Source organism: Schistocerca piceifrons, chromosome 8, assembly GCF_021461385.2.
Source record: "Schistocerca piceifrons isolate TAMUIC-IGC-003096 chromosome 8, iqSchPice1.1, whole genome shotgun sequence".
Lineage (NCBI taxonomy): Eukaryota > Metazoa > Arthropoda > Insecta > Orthoptera > Acrididae > Schistocerca > Schistocerca piceifrons.
The window spans coordinates 327771390-327789026 of NC_060145.1; the positions used below are offsets into that span (position 1 = coordinate 327771390).

The following is a 17637-nucleotide window of genomic DNA, read 5'->3' on the forward strand; positions in this document are numbered from 1 at the left end:
TCTCGACAAAACATATTTTTGTTGATATTGCCAACTTTTTAATGAATGGTATGAATCATACACTCTAATAGTTTTCATTTTCTTCATATTTGTCAGTCTTTACCTGTCACGAGTGTGTAAAATTGCCATAGTAATTTCAATGAGCTCTTAAATTTTGTGCAGGTACCAAATCAATAAACTTTCTGCAAGTTGTGTGTGTTATTTTATTATTAGGCAACTGTGGTAAACAGGATATAAATAAAGGATATAAATTGGTGTGCAAAATAAAATAAAAATACCTTCTTAACATTTTGATGACTTCATTAAAAAATACTTACAAAATGGAAACACAAAAATTTTTAAATATAAACTATTAAAGTACAAATAGAAAACTTCTCAAACCACAATGCAACAAAGATAATTACTTCATTAAAATATATACATATATAACAATTAGCTTCACAATTACAAATCTGGTCACGACAATGACTTGCAGTTAATATGCTTCAAATATTGAGCAATATAGGCAGATTATAATAATTTTCCTATGTACACACACTCACACAAACACACTTGGAACAACGTCTCATTCCTCTTGTACTCAACCATATTCTTTCACTCATACAGTCCATTTTTCTCTGTAATAAATTCAAGCAGAAATACTGATGAACATGAGTAATGCAGACAAGTTATTTGTGATGTCCCCTCCTATTTCACACCTTTTAGGGTGAAAAAGACCTTTTCATGCCTTATTCTGAGGCAGCCTGTTGTTATAAATGCTACTGTAACATTTCAGAACGTTTCTGAGGGCAAAATATTTCTTAATGTAATGCTCAACGTATGTACAAATAGAAGAACAGGTGTTAAATTAAGATATATTTAAAATTAAATATATATATTTATGAGCACAACACTTAGCAAATTATGATCACTTTCACTTTGTTCTGGAAAACTTATCTTGTTTGTTTTTATAAATCATGGGAATTGGCACACATGTTTCCACTCATTTATAATTGTTCTAGACTGATGATTTTTAAAACAGTGTGATGGCATAGTGGGAAAACAATGGACTCCAGACAGGCAAATATTTAGGCTGAAATCCTTAATGCAGCCACTGTAATGTTTCTGTTCATATACAATCAAAATCACTGCCATAATTTCATTCTGTTCCTTTTCCATCCCCTTCAACAACATACTGTGCCAAGTTTCAAATTTTACTCAACTTTGCCAAAGTGAAGGATTCACAGGATAGCAACCAATGCAAAGGAGTCACTCTCAATCTATATCCCATGATACATTAGTTATGAGGTTACAGAATTCTCTCTTCTCTCTAGAAGCATGAAGGGAGTATATACAAAAAACAATTAACAGATTTAGTAACCACAAATAAAATTTTATGGTACCTTACAGAAATAATTTTTCCCAATACAGAGAATTATATTCTCCGACTGAAAACAATACGTTTAAAATAATGACAACATATGTCTTTCTCCTTCCTACATTTTTCCCTTTCCTTTTTACACGAACACAAAATGGTCATGCAAACTAGTAAAGCTTCATTTTACATGTCTTACATGCATATTTATTTTCAAATTGTCCTTGTATAATAAAGTCTTAACTTCTCAGTCACCTCTGATGTCACCATATTCACTTGAAAAAATGTAAATCATAAAAATTACATGACTTCGAATGTATTAAATACTTTGTAACAGGTACTGTCAGTGCAGAACTTTTAGTCTTACATGTGAAATTTAGATATTCGTGTGTGATTTTTACTATGCAAGAGGTGTGAATGTAGCTCTGCTAATGAAAACTAAAAATAAAAATAAATATAATTGAATATTGGTTCAAGAGTTTACAAACATACTGCAGCCATAGATTGTCGTAAGTATGATGTTATAGTCAAAAACAAAAAGAATGTTAAAAAAAAGAGAAGTTTCTTCTTGAGATTGACAAAGATGAAGGAAAAACATGTCTATCATCTCTGGACATTTGTAGTTATTTGTGTATAAATTGACAATGTCCTAAACTAAATGAACAAACACAAACACTGAATTTCAACATAAACTTAGTTCTTTGCAGCATGTCAAACAGCTTTCCACATCAATAATGTGTTAGCAGTATTGTTTAGTTACAAGTAAAGTCAAACCAATAAAGCTACAAAATAACCATATTTACTGCAGAAGTTTGAAAGTACAACAGAAAATAAAAAAAATAATGATAAAATTTAATTTTCAGAGATAATACAATGTGGGAAGCAGTACAAAAAAAACACAAGTGTAAAACATTGCAAAAAGAGCTACGAGAGGGACTCACTTTTAATGCAGGAATCACAATGCCACACCTCACAGGAAATAAGAGAAAAGAAATGGAAAAGAAACAGACAAGATCTGAAATTCTAATGACATATACAGGGACCAGAAAAAATTGCATTTTGCAATAAATGCGAAATAGATACAAATGCTGCCTCAAAATACATAAAAAGAAAAACACAAAATTACCTAATAGACACTATTTTATTGAATTACCTAATGGACACTACTTTATTGCAAGTTGTATTCATATGAACTATTTGATGAGAGATAGTTTGAGATAGCTTTATTTTCTGCATATAAATATCGAAAATGTAACCAGTTTTCAGTTATTGGTATTGTACACCATCTCGTGAAGTTAAACTTTAAAAGATGATGTGCGTAACAACCTGTTTGCCAAATAAAAAGTGTACAAATGCAATGACATATCAATGCATTGAATGTTCTGATGCCATGACAACTGCAAGTAGTTGAATTGTCTATTACAAATACACACCGCATAATGCAATGTAGTACTCAGCCATGAGATCTAGTGTTTTATAACAAAGAAATGCATACATCTTCAGCTAAAAAGATGGTATAATCTGGACACTTTTAACATGGCAAATTAGGTGGTGGATGTTTTGACCTGTGGTTGCATCAAATACTGGTACAGGTCAGGCCGTATCTACATCATTAACAATACTCAGGAAACCTCAACAAGCAATAGCATGGTAGCTGCCCCTGAAGTGTTTATGTTGTGCATTGCTCATGAGTTTATTTTTTTAATTTTGAAATAAGTGAGTGACTAATGCTAGTCCATCATTGATTTTGATTATGACCCGTATAACACCAAAAAAGATTGGTGATCCCTGTGAGAATATACCAGTCCTGCTGTAGGCAGGGAAGCGGGCTTGTTTCCCTGCACCACTCCCTCCTGTGGCAGCCAAAATTATAGTTTGTTAACACTACGACCATCTGCCATTATAGCCTATAGTGCCCACACACTGTGCTATAGAAATTGGAAAAAAAAATCTGTAACATTTTTCAACTGCTTCGAAATTCTCCCCCGACATTGAAATATAGCATCCTATGTTTGGTTCTATTTATACACTAAATGCCTTCTCAGTTCTGTCTGTAGTGTCGTCAAGCATGTCACATGACCATGAATGCCCATAAACAGTTGGAATTAACAGGCTACACATTCTGCAATCATCAAATTGGGTGGGAAAAGACAAATCATGTCCAAAAACATCTTAAACTGGAGACACATTCAGTTCACCAGTGGGGAAATGCTAGTGTTTTTCAACAGAACAACCATTTTTGAAAGCTTAAATAAAGTCAAACAAAGAAAACGAAAGGACATTTTGACAGGAAAAGGTGTTGAAGATTTTGCAAAAGCAAACATTCTAGACAAAAAGTTCCCAATCAGAACTTTTTTACACAGTCATTTTCTAAGAACTAAGGCTCTGTCTCCTCTCATGTAGTGTGACAATCTTTCAAATGTTTGCATCTCACTTTAAAAAATAAAAAAATAAAAAATAAAAATTGCCAAAAATAGATGCTAAATTTATTTTCCGGTCCCAAGTCATACGTCAACTGCAGCCAAGAAAACAGTTGACAAAATGTTAAACAGCAGTGATAGAAGTTACAAAGGAAAATATAAAATAAACCAGCAAAGGCAAATGAAACAAGAGAGGACATAAAACAAAAGAAAAGGACAACAATTTTGAATGTGTGTTAATTTTTTAGTAATCCCAACCTAGTATGAACTTATGACAAAATGAATTCTTAATATCTGTGAGGGTTAAGCATGTTCTGGTGGTCACTACTACAAGGCAAAGATCGAAGAGTACAAGTAAATTCTGACATGTACACGCGCACACGCAGGCGCAGGCGCACACGCACGTGCCCACACACACACACACACACACACACACACACACACACACACACACACACACTATCTGCATAAAGACAAACATTTGTGACTAAACCATCTTGACATAAAGTCAGAATTAGTGATGTACAACAACAGTGCACATTTCACACAAATGGTACATCATCTCAATACTTTTCATACTGGAGTTAAGCTACATTACAAACATCTGACTTCTTCGCGTACAGAGTTTACTTTGAAGCCTCATACTTTGCACAGCAAAACACAGACAAAAACAATCAGAACATTCCTCCATGGACCATCACCTTTACAGTGACAGCAATGGAAATTTTACTAAGTGTAAGATTATGCAAGATACATTAACCACAAAATTGTGATTAAAAAAGTGGAATTATATGAGAAGACAGCAGTGAGGTGAAAACTGTATATCATCATATTCCTAACAAGACTTCTCTCTCTCTCTCTCTCTCTCTCTCTCACACACACACACACACACACACACACACACACACAATAAATTTAATGGCAGCGGGAGTAAAACTTCTTTGTAGACCATTCTTTCTATAGACTTGTCATAGCTGGTGGTCGAGCATATGCTTTCGGTATGAAACCGTACTTGCGAGTTTTTGGAGCATATGCCCACAGCCAACCATCCACTGTCTGATTATTGAGGTCTGCATATATCCAATCACCACGTCGAACTGATAAGTCATCAGGAGCTTGAGCCTAAAAAAAAAAAATCAGAACATAGGTTATGAGAATACTGACAATGTTTTTTGTTTATTAATGAATGCATAAATAAGTGCATGGTGCATTTCTGGAAGTACAATGCATTTTTTGTTTATTAATGAATGCATAAATAAGTGCATGGTGCATTTCTGGAAGTACAATGCATTTGCTACATAACTGCAATTCAATGGCTGATGTTTTTCAACACACAGGTAAAACAGTTAAGAGAAAATATGTTGCACATCAAGACACCATTAAGCTTTTATTTGTCTCAAATAACATTGCTGGCACAACAACAGGAAAAGCTATAACATATGTCACATTGGATGGCACTCCAGTTTTGAAACATTTTGGCTGTCCCCTCCACTAACGCCACACACCAAATAAGGCAGTCTTCCTAAAACCACCTTGTCGTGGATAGCAGTCAATGATGGCGTACTTCAGTGATGATTTAATTTCATTCATTGCTGTGTGTAGTAAACTTTCTAAGATTTCACAGCATAAAAACTGTATCACCTCTCTGTCACCATGCATAACCAAATCTCATCCACTCCACAGTTGTTTATTACTCTCTCTGCCTGTGCAGATGTGCCTTCATACGTGACTTGTACTATAGTAAAGTTGTCTAGGCAACATTCATGGAAAACTATTTTTGACAGACACACACAATGTGTGCTCACGGAGGAAGAGGTAGATAACACATATTGTCTTTATTAAAAAGTAGTGAATTACAGTTATGGCTGCCCAACTCCAAAAGATAAAACAATGTATCAGAAATAGTTCTGAATGAGGTCTGCAGCATTAGTACTACCGACTGACCTATCCAAGGACTCACAACGTGTCCTCATAGCTCCATTTCAAAATGTAGGAGATGGGGTACCAGTGGAAATTGAGCTGCGAGAGCAGGTCATGCCTGAGTCATGCTTTGATATCTCAGCTGGTAGAGCACTTGTCTACAAAAGGCAAGGGTCCCAGACACCAGTCCCAGTCCAGCACACAGCATTAATCTGTCAGAAAGCTTTAACGCAGAATTTATGTGATGGGGGGTTTACCAGATACTTCGGTCTCAATACAGGAAATCACAACATACAACCACCTGCACAAAGATAAATTTTCAGTTCATTTCAGTAGAGTACCCTGTGTCTCCAATTGAGAATCAGACAATGTGATTTGCGTTCAGTCTGTCTATGTGTCTCGAAGGATCACTTCAAGCTTGGACCATACAGGCAGTATCACTTTATGGCAAGAAAGATTGTAAACATGTTCATTATGAAAACTTCTCAGCACTGTGATACACAAAAAAGCTGAGCTAATGGATACATGGAATGGGAACGTAACTCAATGGACTAGGTTCTCTTCACTGTTTGTAGTATTTATCTGTGTCTGATGGTCACATGAGTGTGGAGGTAACAATACACATCTCAGGCAGGTAGTCCCTTGGATTCAACAGGGAGGTGCTACCATTACTTATACTTAGTAAGAAACACAATATTTGCTGTGTTCATCCTGAATCTGTAACACAGCAATGTTTGAACATACTAAGTATAAGTAATGGTAGCACCTCCCTGTTGAATCCAAGGGACTACCTGCCTGAGATGTGTATTGTTACCTCCACACTCATGTGTCACGTGATCTCGCCAGCCAATGACAGCGGATATCCAGAACATAGGACACGTGATGTAGTCAGCCAATCAGCCACATCACTGTTAAGTAGCGCAAACACACAAACAAGAAAAGTTAATGGTTTAAATTGGTATACATAGAGTTATCACAAGAAAAGCAAAGCTTTCGCATATAATTTTGGTCTCGAAGGTTAATAAGCTGCAAGAGAAGCTAAGCTTCCACATATAACGTTGATTTTTTTGCACGTGCTACACTTTAAGATACATCGCACAAATGTGCTAGTAAAATTTTTAATAACGACATAAATGTCTCGTCATCAAATGAGAGTCAAACGCTGTTTGATTTTTCGAAATTCATTGTACATTCTCGCATATAGTTCAATTTACGTAAAAGGAAATTTACCTTGAAAGTAACGCTTTTCAAATTATCATTCGTAATATTTTCCCGCGACCTGTTACAAATAGGTTCGTTTCAGCAGTTGCCACAGAGTGCCAGATGGCAGGCGCTACTGCACTTACGCAACTATGACGACGTAAGAGGCTCATATGTTCGTAATTGTAAAACATTAAAACATTTTACATTATGTCATCAAAGAAACAAGACATTAGAGGATACCCCAAGAGCATCAGAATGTGCACATTTAAAGTGCATACTAAAAGTGCACATTCATATGTCCAGATTCCTAATGAAGAAGTCTTCGGCCTGATACTATAAGCTTTTCAGTGCGGCTTTCGGGATGTAAATTTTCTTGGAGTACCACTACTGTGTTATCTCATGTTTGGTTCTTTTTTATGGCTTAATGCCACACGTGCTAGAATATGAAAACGTGCACTTGAAATGCAGCGAACAGTTGGAATTAAACACCTCATTTCAAATACATGGTCTGTCTCAGCGGAAAAGATTAATAAAAGCCAAATTTCTTTAGCAAACCAACAAAAACAACTTCATTGTTCTGCAAGGGGATTAATGCTTGGCTGTCAGAAAGGTGGAAATAAAATAAAATCTGAAACTAATAACAAATTTTTGGCTTCTGTAATTATGTGAATGTATTTTAATTCACTTGATAGCTTCCGGCCACTGATATCCGTTGTGTTTTCATTTGACGTGAGAGCATTAACGAAGAGGGAGCAGCAAGATCACGAAATAATGCAAACACGGGTCACGTGGAGACTATCCACTTCTCCACTGTAACTCATACTGCTCTGCGCATCAGCCCTGGATCTATGATAGTTCCGAACCGGGACAATATTTGATAGCACGCCCCCCCCCCCCCCCCCACCCCACCCCGAGCGATTGAGGTAATTTTTTTAAAAATTGGATTTTCCAAAACATGTTCATTTTATAGCGCACATCTTTCTGCAGAATCTGATACATAAAACATGTGTTTGAGGAAATGTAAGACATGTTATTTGATCTTAAGTGTGCCAACGTGCAGTGCCACGCCTCTTCACACAGTAATCTTCAATCGCACGTCACTGTATTTTGCTCCGTGGAATTGAAACTTGTATATTTTGCAATGGATGCCATCAAACTATATACAGGACAGTGGAAATTAAAACGTCCTGTGGTGCCTCTCCTGCTTCCACTTCCACTCGGCTCGTGTGACATCCTGCCCCCCCCCCCCCCCCCCCCCCCGTCTCTCTCTCTCTCTCTCTCTCTCTCTCTCTCTCTCTCAAAAAAAAAAAAAAAAAAGAAGAAGAAGAAGAAGAAGAAGAAGCAGCAGCAGCTCGCAATTAATACTGGATGGGATTACTTGTAATCATGAGAACAAGAGCTCTTCGGAAAATTTTCACTCTTTATTGCCTATTAGCTAATAACTTGCAGCCGCGCGGGATTAGCCGAGCGGTCTAAGGTGCTGCAGTCCTGGACTGTGTGGCTGGTCCCGGCGGAGGTTCGTGTCCTCCCTCGGGCATGGGTGTGTGTGTTTGTCCTTAGGATAATTTAGGTTAAGTGGTGTGTAAGCTTAGGGACTGATGACCTTAGCAGTTAAGTCCCATAAGATTTCACACACATTTGAACATTTTGAACAATAACTTGCATAAAATTAAATGTAGGGTACATAAAACCAGTAAAGAAGAGACAAGCAAGACAGTACACATTTCTTCAATCCTTAACTCCTAGCATTTTTTTCTCTCTAATCGTGCTACAGCTTTACACGGTGTGCTTCCCTTTCTGCGAAAGAATCTATTACCACATCAAAGTTCGTCAAACGTTTTCCACATTGAAAATCAAAATGTCGTTGTCTAATACTGAAAAAGCTGTTAATACAACTAGCACCCAAGACTGGTGCGGTTTCTCGAACTGATTACGTCTATTTTGTCACTGTCTGCTCGATAAAACAAAATAGGCCTTGCAGCAATTTTAACACACACCAAATAAACGAGACTGTTTTGACACGAAAGGTCATTTTTATAACATGACAGAATATAATTCACAAAGTACCAATATCAAATGACTTTTAGGCCTACTGCGAGCAAAAGGCTACATGTTAGAAAATAGTTTCACATTTCATTCACACGCTCCAGTTTCTCAAGCAAGAGATAGAAAAGTAGTAGTACGAAATTTTATATAAATTTGGAATTGTGATATTCTTTCATAATTTGTGTGATGTCCCCGTTTCTTCTCCTTCCTCATTCTAACAAACAATCCTATCACTAATTCTGTAACTATTCCTGCCATTGACAAAACTTATTCGCCGGTTAACTTCACTAAACCTGTCAGAGTCATCTGTTTCGTTATCCTGCGATTATCTTCCGGATAGGCTTGGTTAAATGTTCATAGAACACATTTTCCGCACTGCTTCCAGAACAGAACTAGGCTGGGACTGTACAACTGGCCCTTACTAGTGTAGCGATCTGGCCAAAAATTTTCTGTCAAAATTTCATTTTCTTGGATACACTGAGAAGATAATACTTAATCTTTCTTACCTGTTATTCCTGTTAGTCGTTTATTTCCACTCTGGTAGTCTGAATCTATGGATTTCGCTAGTAAATATAACAACGCTGATCATACGCAAACCCAATCAACCACGTAATCAGACAGCGATTTGCATTCATCCGCTCGGCTTTATTCCGCTCAGCTCGCATAGCCCCGTCCCCTTTTGTACGTAGGGAAGTTTATTTCTAGATATGATGAGAACTCCGCTGACAGACATCACGTACATTAAGCACACATTCAAAAATCAACTTATGATTCATTCAGAAATCAAGTTAGAAGGTGTTCAAAAATGTTAAAAAACCAACATGGATGCGTTCAAATTCATATGAATAATAGACAGACCAACGTGCGTTGGATGCTATGAGCTTTGTGAAACAAGTTTTTTTTTCGTCAAGAATATTATGACTATGCCGCCGCTCCGCCCCCCCCCCCCTCCCCCCCCCCCCAGAAATGCCACCAGTGTCAGATACCTTGGTTTGCCCCCCACCCCTCCTAGACTCAGCGTATGTGTGAGGCTGGCAGCTTGGGTGCACCAGTAAATTTTTCTCGATAGCATCTAGGTGCTTACTCTGACTGCTTACACAGCCAACAGCCACATTTCGGTAGCCAGAAATGGGAGAAGATACGCGACTCAACTGCGCATGCGCATGACCCTGCTCGTAACTGCTATAACGACTCTAATGTAAACAGTTGTGACGCTATGTTCATCGGAAGCAATTTGTTGTTATGAAGCATTGCATTGTCTTCCTAAAGCCTTTGACACATTTTGCTGCTGGCAGACGCTTGTATGTATAAGTATTGTGTTTTGTCATTGTATATGGCGCATTTCCTTTGCAATTTAAGTTTTATTTTCGTTTTTTTTTTTTTTCTCTCGTTCATCTTTTATTGCTGCAGTATTATTTTGCAGTAGTGGGATATAGTAATATCCTTTGTTAGAGTATTGGTTCTTACCCGTCAAAATTACAAAAATTTAACTGAAAACTAAAACAATGGAAAATTCCCGGGTTTTTCCCGGATCTCCCTGTTGTCCCGGGTCATATACACCCTGGTACAGTAGTTAAACGAAATAGAATTTTTCACATAACATAGGCCACGGAAGAAATATTTTGAGGTTATTTTTTGTTAGGCTAATGTTAAACTCATGGTTTTGTGGGCATAGCAATTGTCTGCCCACTGGCACAAATTTGCTTTCTCTCTTCCTCTTAACACATCTAATACAGCTTCTTCTCTCAGGAACTGTATGTTGTACATCTTGGTGTACTAACTGACTGTTCAAAAAGTTATTGTAATTTGTTAAACATGGGTTAACACAGAAATATAATGTGGATCCTATTGTTGCCTAAGAACTCAGTAACAATCTTCATAAATAATACCCACAAACATCTCATTCATTGTCATTTTCCATTCAAAGCCGAGATTTTTCAAATGTGAAGCCCAACACACCTTCTTTTCATTTGATTCTGATACATGCAAAGACTTTTTGCAGAGATATTTGAAATATACTCCATGTTTAGATATGGCTTTCAATAAATTGTTTCATCAGGTACAACTTAACAACTGAAGATGGTAACAGATTTCCCCCACTCTCCCCAGGAGGTTCTTACATGAAACATTCTGATCTCTAGGGTTCAAAGACCTTGTTGCAGGCCAGTTTATTCTGGACCTATGTTGATACCTTGCCCTATTAACCCATTCACATAAGAAATATTCTAAACAGTGTAAGACACACACATCTATGAAATCACTATATAATGCATTTTTTTTAATTATTGTGAAAATAGGTGGGTCATGTAGCTTTTTCATTGTCATATTAGATTCAACTTACTAAAAACCAGAAGAATCTTTTATTTAAGAAAGTTTTTAGCTATTGAAAAAATCAGTGAAATGAACTGTTTATCAACTCAGCATAATATTATATACATATGCATATAATTAAAACATTCACACATTCTCCACACTTACAGCGCTTTCCATGCTACTACTAACCTTGTAGTCGTAAAGCATTACAAGTTCGGTCCCATGATAACGTAAGTCATCATTTGACTGTGATGCAAGTAGATGTGCATTGCTTTGTGATGCAAAATTGTTGTTCACATTTTGATTATTGCTCTGATTCAGATGCCCTGTAAGAAGAGTAGGAAAACAACCAAGTTATTATACATTGCACCAGTCTTCATTTACAATTAGGTTCAGTTCAACTGAGCAGTTAAAAACAGTTCCAAGTTACAAGAGACATGTAAAAAATGGTTCTGCATGGCAACAGAGGGGCAAAACATGCAAGAAATTACAGTCTACTGACATTAAGAGCTTATGTTACTAACAGAATGTTGACCAATACCTTTAAAAGAAAGCTCACCTTGTACTATGTGGGCTGGATAGACAAACCCACTAGGCACAAAACCTTCCTGTCCATCGCTCCGGACTATCCAGTACCAATCAGGATCCTCTCGATTTAAAACGGTCACGAATTCCCCACGTTCCACACTAACATCATTTTCATCACGTGCTATGAACGTATAGAGCACAATATATCTGCCAGATGGATCCTGCATGAAAATATTCATTACACAGTCTCATTAGCACAGTTAAGACACTTATTTTACCCACAGTAAATGTAAAATATATCAGCAGTAATAAACAAGTAGGCACACAACATTAAGGAAAGGAAGTGCATATGCACATTCGAAAGCGTATGTGCGTGTGTGCGCCCCCCACCCCCTTCCCCAATCTCTCTCTCTCTCTCTCTCTCTCTCTCTCTCTTTTACATTCTCTTACTAATTTTTCTGGTATCAAAAAATCTTGTACAGGGTGGGCCACATTTAGCTTGGGATATCTATTCTCCTCCTCCACCTTCCAGAATACCCCAAGTCCTTTTCTACATGAAAAAGGAACTCTAGGTCCCAAAACTGGGGGCGTTATCTGTTTTCTTTGCTGTGCAGTAAGTTGCATGTCCTATGTGTCTCTTTCTTTCTTTCTCCCTCTCTAAGAGGGCCACTTCATTAACCGATAAAAATTCGTTCCCTAAAAGAATCACATTTCAACTTAAGTTATTGTACAGTCAAACCATTTCATTTATTTTCACTTACTTTGAACATTCAATATTGATGTAGTTTTCCAGTTCTGTTTGAGATTTGGTTGATTACTAAGAAAACTACTCACACAGTACTACATAAAAGATGTGAAGGCTTAACCAAAAATAAAACATACCATACCATTATAAACAGCAGAAGCTATAGTTAAAACTGCACTACCATTATAACTTGCAATCAAATGTGTGTTTTCTAATGAAAGTAATAGTTTCAACTGTGAATCAGAATATTTAGGGTTAATATGGAGTGTAAAGTAAATTATTAACTACAGTCCACTGCAAGTACATTTCTTTGGTTAGTAAGTCATGTGCAATTCTGTTGACATTTTCTGCAGCAGGGATGCCAATAATAATATTCTTGAGTACATTTTCATTCTGCAGCAGAGCACGCACTGATTTGAAACTTACTGACACACTAAAACTGTGTGGCAGATCCGGGACTCCAACCCGAGACCTTTGCCTGTTGCAGGTAAGTGCTCTGGAGCACCTGTCTGCAAAAGGCAAAGATCCCAAATTCAAGTTCCAGTCTGGCTCACAGTTTTAACCTGCCAGGGAGTCTCAAGAACAACACTGAATACCTTCAATGCACATTATTATTGGGTATTTTGGCAGACTACAAGATGAAAATACCAAAACAAATGATAAATCACAGCTCCTTAGAACAACACTGAGAATTTGGGTGTGTCTTCTGTATGTATATTTTACAATTACTGGCAAGTAAAAAATGTGTTTGTCTAAGTCAATTGAGAAGTATTGTTAATACACATACCTTAAAAAATGGATGCACATCTGGTTGTGATGAAGACACGCTATGCAGTGAAGCTTGAGAGCTTGTTATATTAAGCTGCTGTGTAGCACCTGTATTTTTTTTGTTCCCGTAACTCTCGCAGTCTGAAATGTCAGCACCTATAATGGTACATCACATCAGAAATTCATGACCAACTTTCATCACATATAAGGGTAGAAGACAATTTGGGGGGGAGCACAGAAGGATAGATTGCTACACCATATAGTGGTGACACTACGTCACAGACAGGCACAACAAGGGAATGTTAAAAACATTTGGCCAAAAAGCCTTCTTTTGAATGAAAGGACATACGCATACAAATTCATGCAACAGCAACTCACAAACACATGATGACCACTGTCTATTGTTGCCAATGCTGGACTATGAGCAACAGCACATGATGGAAGAGGAAACCTGGGTCGTGGGGGTAAGGAAGAGGCTGGGGCAGGAAGGGGGAGGGGACAGGGACAAAATGGGGAGAGGCTAGGGCAGCTAGGCACAGTTGGGAGATTAGATGGAGGGCAGGCAGGGGGTGGTTGTAGGAAAGGAGGGAAGTAAAAAGACTACGAGTGCACTGGTGGAATAGACTATAGTGCTGAAGTTGGAAAAGGGAAAAGAACAAGTGGGTGACTCTTGTTCTCCACCAGCATTCTATCTCTTGTCATGACTTGAAATGAGGAATGTCCTACCTAATATACTTCCCACTGTGATACTCCGCCGCCCACTGAACCTACACAAGATCTTCATCCATCCCTAAACAACCCCTGCTCCCAGCTCCTTGCCTCATATACCTGTAATAGAATTCAATACAATACCTGTCCCACACGTCTTCCCATCACCACCACCTACCTACTTCAGTCCGGTCACAAGCATAACATATCCCATCAAAGGTAGGGCAACCTATGGAAGCAGTCATATGATCTACAAGCTAAGCTGCAACTACTGTGCTGCATTCTATATAGGCATGACAACATAAATGACCACCAGCAAACTGTGGTCAAGAAACAGCTGGACCATCCAGTTGCTGAGCATGTTTCCGAACATTGTTCTTCATTTCCATGACTGCCTGTGCCGCCTGGCTGCTTTGTACCAACACCAGCTTTTCTGAATTGCACAGATGGAATCTCTCTCTGCAATATATCCTCCATTCCCAAATTCTCCTGACATCAACTTTTGTTAGCTACTGTACACCTACCAAATTCCCTTCCCTTTTCCATTCCAGCATTACACAGTCTCCTATTCCATCAATGCATATGCAGCCTTCTTACCTCTCTCCTTTTCCGCACTCCCTTGCTGCCTGCCCTCTGCATGCCGTCTAAGCTCTTGACTGCACCTAGCTGCCCTACTCTCTGCCCATCTCATCCCTGTATGCTACCAAAAGCAGCACCCTGACCATGCTATCCATCTCCCTCCCCAACCAACCTCCTCCTTACCACCACCACTCCTGAGTGCTTCTCCCATTATGCACTGTTGCTAGGAGTCTGGCCTTGGCAACCAGAGGCAGTGGTCATGTGGGTGCGAGTTGTGTTTGTATGAATTTGTGTGTTTATGTTGTCAAATTCAGAAGAAGGCCTTTTGGGCGAAAGCTTACATGCTCAGCATTCTTTTTGTTGTGCCTGTCAGTGACTCAACATCTCCACTATATAGCGAGTAGCAATCAATCCTTTCCACAATACTGTCATTATTCCGTCCTAGATTTTCCACTGTTTAACACATTCAATGGTTTATTTATTGCAGCTCTGTCTAGTACACATATTCAGCACTGAGTAAATGTAGGCATATACAGTTATGCACAGATGATGAAAATCAAACATCTTGATAGACTTCTCAACTGGCCATTTAAAAGATTAACCTATTTTAAGAAAAACTTTTTGGGATGTTCCAAACCAGGTGAAGTCTCAAAACCAAGGGTGGATGTTAGCTTCCTTTCTTCCTACTGTACTTCAAACATGATCTGGTTCTCCTGTTCTGGTAACTGACACACACTTCTGCCTCGCACCTATCATTCGTTGTTTTCAATTACCGGAAAATCCAACACAGTACAGGATATAACATCTATTTGAAGATAGCTCAATACTGCTCAAATAGAAGAGTTGTAGAGCATTAGAACACAGAAAGGATGATAAATTTAACATATTGTGAATCATGGTCTTTTAATCAGAGGCCCTTTACACAATATGTCCTGCTACGGCCTTGGACCCATGCATGCCTCATTTACTGTGGAAAGCAAGAGTTATCCAAAATTTAAGTAATCTTGCTAAAGATCATATACAGGCAGACAATATCCTGCCTACACAGTGCTAAAACAGATTTGTCAGTCTATTTATTCCCAGACTACAAATGAATTCATCACCCCTATGAGCCAGTGACTAAACAGTATCCTCCTTATCACTTACCACCCAGGACTTGAAAACAAAAGCACATCCTTTTCCATTGCTTTGACTGACTATTTTGCCAAAAATAGATGCTAACTATAACTAAAATAGGTGCAAATTTTTGGCATCCCACTATAGCAAGTGTAGTGTGTTTCATATACATCACAAGCACTGTGTCCTACATTGCACAGAAATTAGTATTTGGGGAGGCAGGCTCTAATAGCTGCATACATTGTGGCCTGTTCCTCTGCTTGTGTCAGATTCAGTTTTAGCCAAAGTAGATGAGTTAAGAGTAACCTCACAAATAAGTCTGAGAAAACTGTTGTGTCCTTATCACTTCAGACTACTATGTCAGTAGCATCTGTTTATAGATCTATGCACTAACTGAAACTGAAACCTTACACTGTTGTACAATGTCCATATTGCAGTTGGTATTGCAGTCTGAAAAGGGTTTTAAGTGTCAACAATTCCTGTCAGAAGAGGATGTGCAGCAATAAGTCACAGACTTCACACAGCAGGACACAGTGTTTTACCATTCAGGTATCTTCAAGTGGTGCATCAGTGATATTATTGCATCAATGCAGTTGGCACACCCATTCTGAACTGTATGGCCTTCAGACAAACTTTTTAATCACTTCTTATATGTCTGACAGTATTATGTGGATAGTTCATATCAAAAACACCTCATTTAGTTTGACTTTTTGCACAACTCTGAGCAGAAGGTATGACACCTCTGAAGTGCTAAACAGCACAACAATTTTCTCGGACTTCTTCCCAAGGCGGTTACTAACTCATATAATTACAGGTCATTCCATGCCAAAAAATGCAATAATTCATGTATTTGTAACCCTCTATCTCAGATTTCTACAAAACTTTGCACATTTGCTTATACTTAACATAGGAACTTCTGAAAAACGTTTTCAGTGTCAGACTACAACTTTATTTTATATGAAATTTTAAATGTAACGATATTCTGATAACTGGACTCTGCAAGAATTCAATGCAAAATGGTACTTATCTACATAAATGCCCATAACTCAGGTGTTTATTAAGCTTCAAATTTGGAATTTTTTTCAGATGTTAAGTAAGGCATATAGTTAACAGATATCCAGTAACTGAAGCAGTTAAGTCACAAAGAAAATGTTTTAAAAATATTAATGTGTGTCAATTTTCAATTTCAGAAAAATTATGAGGGTGGGGGAAAATGCTTATATCACATTTCTCCAACCTGCTGGGAACCTGATTTTGGTCTTAAATAATCCCCTAGATTGTAAGCTTCCTAATAAAATAAAACATTAATACATTTACTGCAAATTGACACACACATCTGAAATCAAAATACTTTTTGCTGTGATCATTTTAAGTTAGTTCATGCACTCACTGTCACTATCTCAGATGCAAGGGTGTCAAATTAGCATATTTAAGTATAACTCATCCTAGGCAGCCAAGTTAACTTTAAGTATGAAAATTTATTTCCTTTCATTTGACTTCTTCAGCAATTTTTTAAAGCCTACAATATATATGGTTTGTGTTTTCAGTCAATCACATGTTCACAGTAATAAAAAGGTGTTCTTAGACAGCAGTAGCTTGTTTGAAACCTTTATAGGCATGAAAACAATGCAACAATTATGGAAATTCACTGTTGAAAATAACTGGCATGCAACAATTAGTCCATCTGGCCTCAGCTGCTCTTTGTCTTTCTGTGAGATAGGTCACATCTGTTTGTGGTGCGGCCGTGTCATTCCACTTTAAAACGTGAATCCGCGCTCAGTTAATTGCAATGGAAAATGAGAATTCATGCACTGTTGGAAAATTATTAAAAACACCATGTCATTTGACAACCTATGCCTTAGAAAAAACTCAAAAAAAATAGAAGAGCTGAGTGAAGACCAATGAGATTTGATATTGCTGCGATCCAATATAAGCTT

General features: G+C 37.7%; 1 protein-coding gene across 2 annotated transcripts in view; it reads right to left on the bottom strand.

Moving 5' to 3' along the window:
- Positions 1–306: 306 nt before the first annotated feature.
- Positions 307–17637, bottom strand: part of LOC124711730 (SH3 domain-containing protein Dlish) — a 76858-nt gene continuing 59527 nt past the window's right edge. The window contains exons 4-8 of one of the 2 annotated variants that reach the window (XR_007005508.1): positions 13317–13453; positions 11816–12005; positions 11446–11582; positions 4673–4896; positions 307–4638 (exon numbers count right to left, since the gene is read on the bottom strand). Coding sequence is in view for 1 of the 2 variants with exons in the window: in XM_047241939.1 (XP_047097895.1) it covers positions 4732–4896; positions 11446–11582; positions 11816–12005; positions 13317–13453 (629 nt within the window). In the remaining variant the exon portion in view is untranslated. Of the gene's footprint in view, positions 4897–11445; positions 11583–11815; positions 12006–13316; positions 13454–17637 lie in introns of both variants that reach the window. The other variant, XM_047241939.1, reaches the window with a different exon arrangement.